The 13,134-nt window shown below is 38.0% G+C and overlaps 1 protein-coding gene across 1 annotated transcript; it reads left to right on the top strand.

The window, feature by feature from the left end:
• Positions 1-1,110: 1,110 nt before the first annotated feature.
• Positions 1,111-7,717, top strand: LOC112960451 (cholesterol 7-alpha-monooxygenase). Its single transcript, XM_026054705.1, has 6 exons — positions 1,111-1,227; positions 2,545-2,785; positions 3,475-4,085; positions 5,760-5,890; positions 6,725-6,900; positions 7,183-7,717. Exons 1-6 carry the CDS (start codon positions 1,145-1,147, stop codon positions 7,480-7,482), a joined length of 1,542 nt encoding a protein of 513 aa, XP_025910490.1. The 5' UTR covers positions 1,111-1,144; the 3' UTR covers positions 7,483-7,717.
• The last annotated feature ends 5,417 nt before the right edge of the window (positions 7,718-13,134 follow it).

Raw genomic sequence — 13,134 nt, 5'->3', positions numbered from 1 at the left:
TAAGGTAATGAAATGATTTTGAGTTTTAAAACACAGAGGTGTGGAATCAGAGGAGTGAGGCATGTAGAACTAAAATTCAGGGCAGTTTATGAGATAAGAAGAGGAAGTCTCTGGATGATTTCTATCATTGGAGCAGTAGGACAGTGTAAGGGTTTGTGATATCTGGTTAAAGGAGATCTCTGAGCAAAAGTGACTGGTTAAATGGAGAATTAGAAAGATCTTAGCAATTTATGAACATGGAAAGGAGCATGGAAAGGAGTGAATTAGAAAATGAAGGAACTCGGTCTTCTAGGTCTTCTGAAAATTCAATATGTTCTTCAGAGATTTCCTGAAACAGGACTAGAGGCCATATTCCAAGGCCATAAAGTTGGCTGAATTGGTACTGTACAGTTTGGGGCAAAGACAAAAGATAGAAGAATTAAATGGGAAGACAAAAGGTGAATTGGAGATGGAAGAGGATCCAAAGACATTGAGAAACAGTGTGGTGCTCTAATTCTGATTTCTTTTCTCTTGCTTTGCATCATAGGAAGCCCATTTTTCCCTTTCTACTAGAGAAACTTTGTTAGAGGGAGTAAGTCCATTTCTTTAGCAATCTTTTTTCCCCAACCAAACCTGACCCATGCACATTAGAGCCTAGTCAATCCACAAGAAAAAGAAGGGAGGAGATGAGTAGGCTGGCAGCCAAAGGACAACAATAACTTTACCCACCATTTAGTCCAGCCTGTATCCACTGGACACCTGTCAGTAGCCATTTCATTTATTGCTAAATTTGAACTATAAACTGTAGTTGGTAAATCTATGGGATAGATCAAAACACATCTGAGAGACCTTCAAATTATCAACTATTACAGCTGTTTGATTACTTTGGAACTGCTACTGATATGTGATATCAGCTCAAGGCCATGTCTGCAACTGTCTAGATCAACGAAGCTCTCTACAGAAAGATGCCGGAACAAAGACAAAATAGACTGTCCAGAAATGGTTAATTAATAGCTTGTTAGGTTGACTGAATTCCATTACATACACTGGTGCACCTACTGTATATAAAAAGTGACCTGTTTTCTGTACCATTCTCAGCCACCTCTTCTGCCATACTGGCAGTTACCAGGTTTTCCACTTGCAAGTTTTCGGGCGTTGACCTAAAATGTTTGTAGCATCTTGGATCTGGGGAGCAGTGACAATACTCTATTGTGTTTATTGGTTTCTTATAGGAAGGAGGAGGAGGAGGTAAGAAATCTTTTTTAAAATGCATCTTAGTGTACCCAGCCTTTATTTCTGTCAAATATACTGTGTGTGAGACTAAAAGCAGAGTAATCTGAGGAATATAAATTGACAGGTGCAGGATAATGCAGGCAACACTGTAGCTTGAACTTTTGAGAGGTTTATGTTACATTTTTTGTGTACAGGCTTTTTAAAAATAGTGGGGTAATGCCTAGACATAGGTGTAGATTCAAATCTATAAATCTATACCTGCATAAATGAGGTAATTAAAATATTAATATGCATGTTCTGATTTCCTAAAGTACTGGGCTATAGTTTTACCTGCATTGTAATCACAGCTAATACCCACTTATTTCTAATATAGTCTAATACCTACTTACATCCCTTATCTAATCTTTCATACCTAGTTACATGCTTTTAATAGAGATCATACTTGTATTGTTTACTGTGTTGAATACCTATTTTTTAAAAAGCAGGAACTTAAGCATTTATCCTACTGGCTTGTGCCACATTTACGGAAAGAACAATTTGTGTACCTATTGTACCTTTATATTTTTTGACAGTCGTTTTTTTATTCTCTTTAAAAGTTTAATAAAAAAGGTATAAAATAGTTAATTTTGTATAATATCCAATAGGATCATATTAGAAGAGCTAAAGTATTATTTGGAAGTTATTTTAGCATCCATTTTTCACCTTATGCAATAAAGTAGTTATTTGACTTTCAGATTAAAATATATCATAAGCATAGGCTTAACTATAATCATGTGCTTAATGATGCTTTGCCTGAAAGACTAACTTTTATGCTTACTGAAGATCATGGCAAAATTCCCACTGTTTTCAGCACTACAGGATCTACTCCAAATGGGACACGCCAATAATAACAACCTTTCTACACTCAGAAGGTTATTTCCCCTGGTATTCAAATTGAATTATGGATATCATTGCCCAAGGATGGCTCTAACAATATTAGTGGGATGGTTTATTTATTTATGGATCAATTATGTATCTGTGCATGTAAGTTAGGCCAGTGGAAACAATGTTGTATTCAACCAGGTGAAAAATAAGTTCCTGAGGCAGGGAGAAAAAAAGGTGATGTAGACAAATTGTGGTTTATTATGTTTATTGAAATGCATAAAGTTATTCTTTCTAGTATACCATAGACCTCATAACAGACTTACTGTTCATGGCGGGGGGAAATTCTTTGTCAACAGTATAGCAGAAAACAAACATTACAAAAAGTCTAGCATCACCACTTAGCTGGTAGTCTTGAAGGAGATATCTTGATGCACACTTCTAAATTCAGCACTTGTTTGCATTTTGTAGGCGACAAGGTGAGCCACCACTTGAAAATGGGTTCCTTCCATACCTGGGCTGTGCCTTGCAGTTCGGTGCCAACCCCCTCGAATTCCTCAGAGAAAAGCAGAAGAAGCATGGACACATTTTTACTTGCCGAGTAGCTGGAAAATACATTCATTTCCTCACTGACCCTTTTTCATACCGTTCCTTGATACGCCAGGGAAAACACTTGGACTGGAAAAAGTTCCATTTTGCTACTTCTGCCAAGGTACTATTTTAAAAATGGTTGTAATATTTAACATGCAAAATATCTGCTGTCAGGTCAGACAGTACCTAGTTAATCTCTACATAACTTCACAGCATAATTACATCTTTGAAATATAATTTGTTTCATATTTCTGCACTTTATCAGTTTAAAAGATTGTGGTCTTTTTTTTCCCCTTTCCTTAATGGAAAGGGAATTTGCAGTCATTTGGATTATCCAAGAATGACATTATTTAGTCATGTAGTATCCCAGATTGCTAAAGTGAATATACAGTTAGCATCCTCTGCAAAATGATATGTAGCTTGCTGAAGCTGAAACCTTCTTCAGGAGGTATTCACCACTATGGAAGATTATATGCTAATGTCTTAAAAAATGATGTAACACAGTAAAAGCTCAATCAAACTCTTACTGAAGCAAGCAAAAAGGCTCCTGTTGATGTCAGTGAGATTTGAAGGAAGCCCTAGGTAATCATGTCTGTTTATTTATAAGCATCTGTTAGAATCTATTTTTGTTTGCCTACTTAATAGCTGCTATGGCTCTCTGAGAAAGTATCAGTTCTAGTATTAATAGTCCTTATTGTGCTTCCCTCTAGTAAGCTATGAAGTTATACTTTGGCTTTAATTTCTGCTAGACTTTATCACCAAGGTTACGATAGGCCTTATTTACCGTATATACAATTTATTTTGTGACAGGCTTTTGGGCATGGTAGTATTGATCCAATGGAGGGAAACACCACCGAAAATTTTCATCAGACTTTCATTAGAACCCTTCAAGGTAATGCTCTAGATCCCCTCATCGAAGCAATGATGGAAAACCTGCAATATGTCATGCTGCAATCAAGAACATCTAAGGTCCAGCCTAATATCTGGGTGACAGAAGGACTTTATGCATTCTGTTGCCGGGTGATGTTTGAGTCTGGCTTTTTAACACTTTTTGGTACAGAATTTAATTCAAGTCATGATAAAAATCTATCAAAGCAGGAAACTGAGAGAGCTCATATCCTAAATGCCCTTGAAAACTTCAAGGAATTTGATAAGATCTTTCCAGCCCTTGTGGCAGGCCTGCCGATCCATTTGTTCAAGAGTGCCCACAGTGCACGTGAGAAGCTGGGAGAGGCACTGCTCCACAAGAATCTGCTGAAGAGGAACAAGCTCTCCGAGCTTGTCACCCTCCGCATGTTCCTGAACGACACTCTGTCAACCTTTGATGACAAGGAAAAAGCAAAAACCCATGTGGCAGTGCTGTGGGCCTCGCAAGCCAACACCATTCCTGCCACTTTTTGGAGCTTGTTCTATCTTATTAAGTAAGTTCCAATGCTTCTTTATTCCAAATGAGGAAAATAATGTTTGTTATCTTTCAGAAACTGGGTCACTATTACAGGCAAATTCTGCTGCTTGATACCTCTTCAATGTCAATGTCAAAAAGCTTGCTGATTACAACTGTAGTGGCACATTGTTGTGGACTTCCACAGAAACCCCCTCTCTCATCTCAGACCAAGCAATGGTACCATAGAGGAATTCCATAGGAAATTTTTCAAAAAAAACCCCATTCCAACTCAATACCTTTAGTCCTAGCATAAAAATAGTGTGTACAACACTTTGGAGTAAATCTACACAATGTGACCTTAAAAGTATTGGTTGCAGGCAGAACATTAAATGTTTTGAAGGCTCCCARTACAATGGAAAATTTTTAGACCATTTCCGTAGACTAGGCAAAATAAACTTTAACCTAACTGTTTTTTTCACAGATACTTAATAGAAAATAGTTTATACATTGATTGACCTACTGAGATTGAAGGAATTATGCAGACATACACCAAGAATCTGATGGCAACTCCCTGCCACCCTCCTCCCCAGCTCTGCAGCAATGTTGTTATGTGTGAACCAAGCTGTTGTGGCAGAATGAAGAGCCGGGCCCAAAACCTTGCATTAATACATGAAGTTTTAGGCCTGAGATTTTGAGTTTCATTTAAGATATATGTCAACATTCCTTAATAGAAGGGGGCATTCAAAGCCTTATGTGGGTCAGAATTCTTGTACCTAATTTCCCAAATTTCCAGACTAGACTGTTCTATGTAGTATTTTCCTACAATTTGGGGACACACTTAACTTTAGATATCTGCAGTGTAGATTGTGATTACTGGGCTTGTTATTCATGAGAGGAGTGCACAATTTAGGTAATACTATTAAATGTCCATTTTAGAGTGTGTGTCTGTGGCTTGTAATCTACCTCCGCATGACTAACTCTATGTATATATCTAAATCTCTGACAGTTTTACTTAGTCGGTGAATTGCATCCATCATATTTACCTGCCAATGCTAATAGTTGAAGTTCTTTGGGACTTTTCATACTAAGAGCCTCATTGGCTTAAATTCTTCTGGTCTTAGAGTCTTTTAGCACTCTGATTGTGTCTTTATTGATTTGATATTGATTTGATTAATCTGATTGTGTCACCATCATGTATTCCATGTTTGTAAGAAAGTCAAGAAAGTGAAGGATACTATGTTGATTTTAGTATTAGAAAGATTCTTTTCAGATAGATAGAACATTGCCACAAAATAGGACATTACTAAGGAAAAGTGATGTTGTAAAACTGATCCTGTTCCAAACTTTTTACCTGCAGTGGGGCTATTGCCTAATCTACAACCAATTGTTTCATTTCTTTTTCTTGGCATTGCTTTTAGTGACATCACTATTTATTTAACTGTGTTATGCATGTTAGTTCTGTCCCTCTCATCACTGGAGAAAGAATCAAATACRTGGAGTTCTTTTCCACTTTTGAAGCTAATGTATCTTTGCCAATAAATGAAAAACTGTAATTAAGTAAGTGGATTTTGCAGCAACATTTTCATTTTAGAAGGTTGTACTTGTCAGCTAACAAACTGAATTTTAGTCAGGAAGTAAATGAATGGCAAAACCCCTTTTATACCATTCTTAAGTGTGAGATCATGTTATATTTCTGCTATTTTGATTTTAGGAGTCCAGAAGCAATGAGAGCTGCTACTGAAGAAGTGAAAACTGTTTTGGAAAGTGCTGGAGAAAAGATCGGCTTAGACAGCAAAAATATTTCCTTGAACCGAAAACAGCTGGATAATATGCCCATACTAGGTATGACTATTTTGTGGAGCAGTACAAGAAATCACCCTGCAATTTTCAGAATCTTCTATTTTTTATCATATAAACACTGTAACTAAATTACTATTAGCCAACGAACACCAAAACAAAAATCTTAAACATTCTTTAGCAACGGCCAACACAATCAGTCTTCCCAATGTTCCAGGTAGTACTGAGAATATCAGAATTCAAATAAATAGCACTTTTTCCTAGGTAATGGCATGTATGAAAACTGCTACACAGCTTCATAGCATTGGAGACCCACAGCTAATTTAGAGCAATATTTTTTTAGTAATGACTTAAGATCCAAGAAATGGGTGTTGCCAGATTTTATGTCCCAACTCTTACTATGTGAAGCAAGATCTTCTAATACCACTACCTGTATTTCTTCTCAATGTTCTGTRAATGACAGGTACATTTTTCAGAAATGTCCAAGTTTAAAAAGAAAACAATTTATAGTGAAAGCAAACAAATACAAGTTGCTTTTTGTTAGTATTGTTTTCTATGCATCACCTCTAAGTTTCAGAAAGTCCTGTTCATTGCAGTAAAAATGTCTCTCACTTTCAAATATTTTATTGCATCAACTATAAATATCATTCTTGAGAAAAGTAGATTATGTCCTCAGTGTTATCTGCAGAAAGGATAATAATACTAACAACAAATGAGAAAGATAATTTCTTAGACATCTATAAAGTTATTGTTAAATTATATCTTTAAATAAATGCAGGGTTTGATAGCGGGTTTGCAATAATTCAGAATTATATGACCTCCCTCAAGGACACACACATACTATTTCCATGTTAATCATTCTTTTTCTTCTCTCTACAGATAGCATCATCAAGGAAGCAATGAGGTTATCGAGTGCCTCCATGACTTTCCGAGTTGCTAAGGAGGACTTCACATTGCACTTAGAGAAGGAGTTCTACAACATTCGCAGAGATGATATTGTAGCTCTTTATCCTCAACTGTTGCACTTTGATCCCGAAATCTATGCTGATCCCTTGGTAAGTGTTTATCACAATGCATTCAACTCCAGGCTTTAGCGGGAACTAACATGCCCCTTACTAAAGCATTCATCAGTACTGCTGCCACAGCTGGTTCTCTGTTCTACCCCAGACAGTCTATTCCTTTCCCTGGAGGCTCAATGATAGGCAAGGCAACCGTCCTGTGCAATGCTTCCTGCAAGGGACTCTTCCTTCCCTGCCTGCATTTTATGTCTTAATGGTATTACCCAGTCCTCAGAGGTACTCAAATATCAGGTAACTTTTTTGTGGATTTTATTACAGACATTCAAGTATGATCGCTATCTTGATGAGAACGGAGAAGAAAAGACTGACTTCTACCGCAATGGTTGCAAGTTAAAATATTATTATATGCCATTTGGGACAGGAATTGCAAAGTGTCCTGGCAGGCTATTTGCTGTCCATGAAATTAAACAATTTTTGACTTTGATACTTTCATATTTTGAGATAGAGCTTGTAGACAGTAATGTGCAATGTCCGTCTTTAGACCAATCCCGTGCAGGACTGGGTATTTTACAACCAACCAATGATGTTGATTTCAGGTACAGATTGAAATTTCTATGAAAATATATATTATATATGGTACATATAAACTTTMTACTACATACGCACCCTATAAAACATAAACTTTATATATATATATATAAAATCTAAATAAAAATGTTGTAAGATTGGGTGAAAATCTATAGGAAGATGCTAATTTATCAGTCTAACAGAAAATACATAAATTATACCATTATGGTACTGGAAAGCAGTGGGGATAATGCACAATGCTGGTACATGTTTCCCTTTTTACCAAATGCAAGTTGAGATCTTGAATTTGTGCAACTACAGTAGTTCTTTTCTTCTGCCAGCAAATACTTTCCCAGAGCAATATAGTTAGAATTTTGTCCCCTAGTTCAAAATAATTATCAAAATTCAACCACAGCTAAAATTTTGTCTCTTTTATAACTGAAACATTTTGGTTTTTTCCCCCTCCATAGGTAAAATAGTATTTTTATTGTAAAAAGGCAGATTGAGTGTGGGGACAGGGGAGTGGCCTGGGGAAGTACCTTTATGTTTTCATGAAAAACTAGAAAAAGACCTGAAGGAAATCTACAAACCTTTCACGTTCTAGTGAAACTGCAAAAACTTGTATTATATTCATTGTAATATATTTCTTTTCAAAAAGATGTAAATGTATTAAAATAAATGATATTGGCTGAACAAAATGCACCTCTAAACTGTTGGTCATTTCAATGTCTTAACATTCTCAGTGGTTTACCTGCTAATCCAAAGCCAGCTGAGCCAGCTTTAAACCAGCTAGTTCAAATGCCAATACAGAGATAAATTAATAGCCATCCATATATTAACTACTGAGTCTGGCTGGATTTGGTAGCCTTCTGTAAACTCCATACTTCCATGGCTTAATGTTTTCTTTCTATTCCCTTGGTCTATGAAAAACTGAAGTATTAAATAGCTCCTAAAGCTGATCTGACTTTCATACACCCAAGGAATATCTACAGAATTGAACCATGGGGAACATAACCCCACATAACACCACATAATTCACCAGACAGAATAAAATCAGGTTTTGAACACTGTGGGGTGGCTACTGATATTATCCCCAAGTGCTGATGCTCTGAGAGACAGCACAGGAGATGATAGATACAAATTTATCCTAGAATGCAAATTTCATCCTAGAAGGAATTGGAAATCAATTAATGTCATATAAAGTGGGTGGTGAGACAAGGTCCTCCAAGTTGGCTTGACCATGCCATTGCAGTCAAGCAAGATACTATAACATTAAAAAAAAGAAAGAGAGGAAAAAAAAAGGTTTCTGGGTCATCTGGGTAAGGTCTATGACCATGCAAGGCCACAGCCGGGCTGGCAATGTTCATGAGCTTCTTAGGGGCTGGTAACATCACAAAGCCACCCAGACATCAGGTTCTAGCCAGACTCCTTTTAACCAGACAGCCAATTTTTCCACAAACTATTTATAAATATTCATAAATCTATCCTCTTTAATCTAAATCAGAGGATTATAACTTTAAGCTTGACCAGAATTATTTTTACAGACAGCATGCACAGATTAAATTTATATGCACCAGGACTTTATTTTAGAAATCTGTCTTCCATCCACATTCATTATGCAGTATGGGATTTAAAGCAATTACATTATATTATCCAAATGTTTTGTATTTTGCCTTTGTTATTTGCTTATGCTTTTATATATAAAAAATAAAAGTAGAGACCTAGTCTTTTTTTTAAAGAAAATTCCAACACTACACATTTTTTTCTCAACTCATCCTTTCAGTCATATTATGCCCTTGATTTAAACTCTATTAAGAGTAAAGACAAAGACTTATTAAGACTTATTAAAACTTATTAAGAGCACAGGAAAAGCTCCAACTGCAGGCTAACAATCTGTCCTGAACTCAAGCCTTTTTACAAAGGATCTATAACAAGTCTGATTTACAATATTATCTACTGCTCTGAGGTACCTGAGCCATCTGGAGGCTCATTCCCTTATGAATGCCATTATTCATTATGAAGACTGTTTTCAAAACACAAATCTTGGCTCCAATTCATGCAACACAGCCATCTCGTAGTAATAGTAATACAGATATGCATATTTTTAAATGGCCAGCTTTTGTACATCTYGCATTGCTCTCCTACAGTGCTAATTCAAAGATTTCCAGAAGCAGTTGAGTCACAAGAGCTTGCCCCAGCAAGAGTATACATTTTTCCCATTGAACATGGATTTATTAAAATTGCTTTGAAATTTCTATTTTGCTTGCATACTTTGCACGTTGGAGTAGACCATTTTTAAAGGAGAGCTGCTCATCAGGTGCATCAATATGCACTACAAATGTAAAAAAGAACAGAAACAGCTAGACTATTCCCAGACTAACTAACCACATTGCAGAGGCAGGCACGAGGGTCTACATCCATCCCACCCAAGTTCAATGCCTTCACTGAAGTGTATCAGCATAAAGCATCAGCAGATCTGCATAAAGCAGAGCTGGCATCAGACCATAAACGTGGTACCCCAGGGTTGGCTCAAGTGCTCCTGTGGTCCTGCCGAACCCCCTGCAGGAGCGCAACACTCACCACTCACCTTCCCGTCACCTCTCTTTTGCTGGGGTAGGAATCCTGAATGGGAGCCTGGATCCATAATCCATGAATTGCTATTCACTGGGAAAGAAATATAAAACAACAGAGGCAAACAGCTCTTTTTGCCTAGCTCTGAGCTCCTGTAAACATAAGGAGCATATCAGCATGTCTTCAGAGGGCTTTGTGGAGTTATGCCACAGAGTTGACCTAGCGTTATATAGCTGAAAAGAGCCAGTATAACCTCCTGAGCAGAGTTAGTTTGATTTATTTCACATTTGCTGGTTTATATCTATATTGGTTTTTTTTTAAATTCAGACAGGGATTTACTGGGGATTCTGAGATTTATCCCTGTCCCCTCCTTGGTCTTCTGCTTCCCAGTCACTCTGGTACTCCTACTGCAGCACTGCAGCTCCTTTCTGCTTCCTGATGGCAGGGCCAATTTTTCCTCACCTTCTTGCATACTCACCATATATACATTGCAAAATCTGTACTACACTGAAGTTAGAAATTTGAAGTAAATAAGCACTGGGAGGCTTACAGCCTTTGGCTGCAGGTCTGCTCCTGCCTCTTGACCTGCTGCTGCTTTCACTTTACAGCCAGGTTGAGTAACCCTGGGCCTAACTAGACCCTGTGGATTCCCTGAGAATTGCAGTTTCACATAAATTACAGGAATGTCAAATGTGCTCAGGACTATAAATTGCATTTTTATCAAACTGGCTTCCTTTTTAACCCACTAGTGCGAGGCAGCCCTGTTAGGATCTGAACCACAGTGGGCGGTGTGAATTTCTCTGATGTGATGATAGGACTATTCTATTGCATTTCATATGTCTTCATATTATTATTGTTATTCATTATAGTGAATTTATACAAAAAAGCCTCAATCATACAGGGGTGGATAACTCATCATGTATCTCATCCTACTGTCTGGTGTAAGTGTACATCAACTACTGGCTTGAAGGTGGATGGAAATTCAGGTCAATCTAATTCCCCCTTGGTAGAAATTAAAATAAATCTGTAGATATTAAAACTGATCTGCAGCTGAGTTGCAGGAGACTGGGGAGGAGCAAATTTCCCAGCAGCCTTCTTCTACACTCAAAATCAGACCACGAGTCCAATATAGTAGAGACGGGGCTTCTACAGCTCTAGTGATTTGGTCTCTCTTGTACTCCACATTATTAATGCTCCTCCTTTCTCCTGCAGTTGCTCAAAAATTTTGGATTTTCTACCCTATCCAGATTAGCTGAGAGATCATTATAGTAAGTTTTATAGGTGAATTTAACAGACCTGTCTAACTGAAGCTATTTCGGCAGAAGACCCTTCTAAAATAAAGCTAACATTTGTTAAGAAAATGTAAAGGTTAATGCCAGATCCACCATTGGTATAAAAGCTGTTTGCATTTCTTCTTTAGAAAAGTTTGTACCTGAACAATCTGTATTGTATTCCCAGTTGTTTGAGCAATGTCATAATAGAAATGAGAGGAAAAAAGAGCACTCTCTGTCCACTTTGTGACAAAAGAAATACAGATGAACAGTTCAAACAGATCTGGGTAGAGATTTAATTTTTTTTTAGTAGTAGGGATGCATGTAAGTGTTTTGGTTTGCTGCCATGGCTGCTAATTTTCTACCTTCAGTTAAACCTCTGCTACCAAGGTCACACAGATATAAGTGAGGTGAGAAGGCGGTACAAAGYCTGTGGCTGCTATGCCTCAGCTAATGTAATCAATTACTTCAGCAATCAATACTCATCTGCCTTGCCAGGGTCACGGACACCGTGAGGTTATTACAGGACAATTCTGTTTGCTGGCTCTCCAAATAGCAATACTTTTCTTAAGATTGGAGACAAAAAAGCATGACTAAAGACTGTGAGAACAATTAAAAAATATTAGGCAGACCCAGTCTGTGTGGAGTAGGCAGCCTGCTCCACAGACTGCGTATTTCACATAACTACTAGGTAAAATGCATAGAAAAATAGGGGCAGAAATGGGGCTAAGACCCAATCTTCCAAGCAAGTACCCTAACTGCTAGGTTAGGTCAGACATTCACTTCTTGGTGAATCTGTAGCACTTTTTCTCTGAACAACAGGATGGTTCAAATGACTCCCTGTCTGTAGCCTGATGGCTAAACTACTCTCTTAGCTGAGTAAAAGATTCAATTTCAACATGGGAACGATGGCCCTGAGGTAGAGGAAGGAACTGAGTCCATCTCTCCCACACCCAAAGGGAAGACACTAACATTGTAGCTACTCTCTAGTGGAGTAAGAGTCAGCAGTAACTCATGAGAGAGGTGCGAGCACATTATGGATGAGGCACACTAAGGAGTTTAAGTACATATGTTTTTTTTGACCCAAGAGAGCTCTGCATAGGGCTAGTGTCTCTGCACAGCAATCCTGGAAATAACACACAGGCAGCTGAGTGAGAGCAGGTGGCCTAAATCTGAGCAGAAAGAGGCATTTTGATTGAAGCAGATGGGGTCTGGGTAGTGAAAATGTTTTACGGTTTTCAGGCTAAAAGAAATCTTTACATTTCCAATCATGGAGTTCTTGGAAGTGACACAATGACCTTACTAATGAAGAAAGACATGTTAGAAGACAAGGCACAGCTTTTACACTTCTGAAACTGTGCTGGCCATAGCTGCTATTCCCCAGCTGCGACTCATCCACAGAGATACTAAATCTGACAACCTTCTGCTGGATGCTAGGAGACATGTAAAATTATCCTGGATGGAGCTCCAGCAGAGTTAACCAGCTCATTCCCAGTAAAGTGAGCATGAAGTAGCAGCAGGCACACCTGGAGGTAGCAGAAGGGGTTTGGGAAGATGGGGCATGGATGGGGATTTGGTAGCTTTGGCTCTGGGTGGTGAAGAAAATTAAGGAACTGGCGCCATGAGCTGCAACGCACTGGCAATTTTCTCAAGGTTCAGCTGCAGAAGTCTGGGAAGTGTTTGATAGGATGAAGCTAAAACCAGCATAGCCAAATTTTAAAAAGGAACAAGTTGCCATTGCATTGTGTGGGGACATGGTCTGTGAGGCTCACTTTGAGGTGATCCCTAGTGGTGGAGGGAGGAGATTTATGGATCCTGATGGCCTGAGGATCAAAACTACAACTCTTCCCTGTCAAAACTA

This window comes from Apteryx rowi, unplaced genomic scaffold (assembly GCF_003343035.1).
Source record: "Apteryx rowi isolate R43461 unplaced genomic scaffold, aptRow1 scaffold_96, whole genome shotgun sequence".
NCBI lineage: Eukaryota > Metazoa > Chordata > Aves > Apterygiformes > Apterygidae > Apteryx > Apteryx rowi.
The sequence above is the reverse complement of the archived record's forward strand: the minus strand, read 5'-3'. Positions and strand labels throughout refer to the sequence as shown.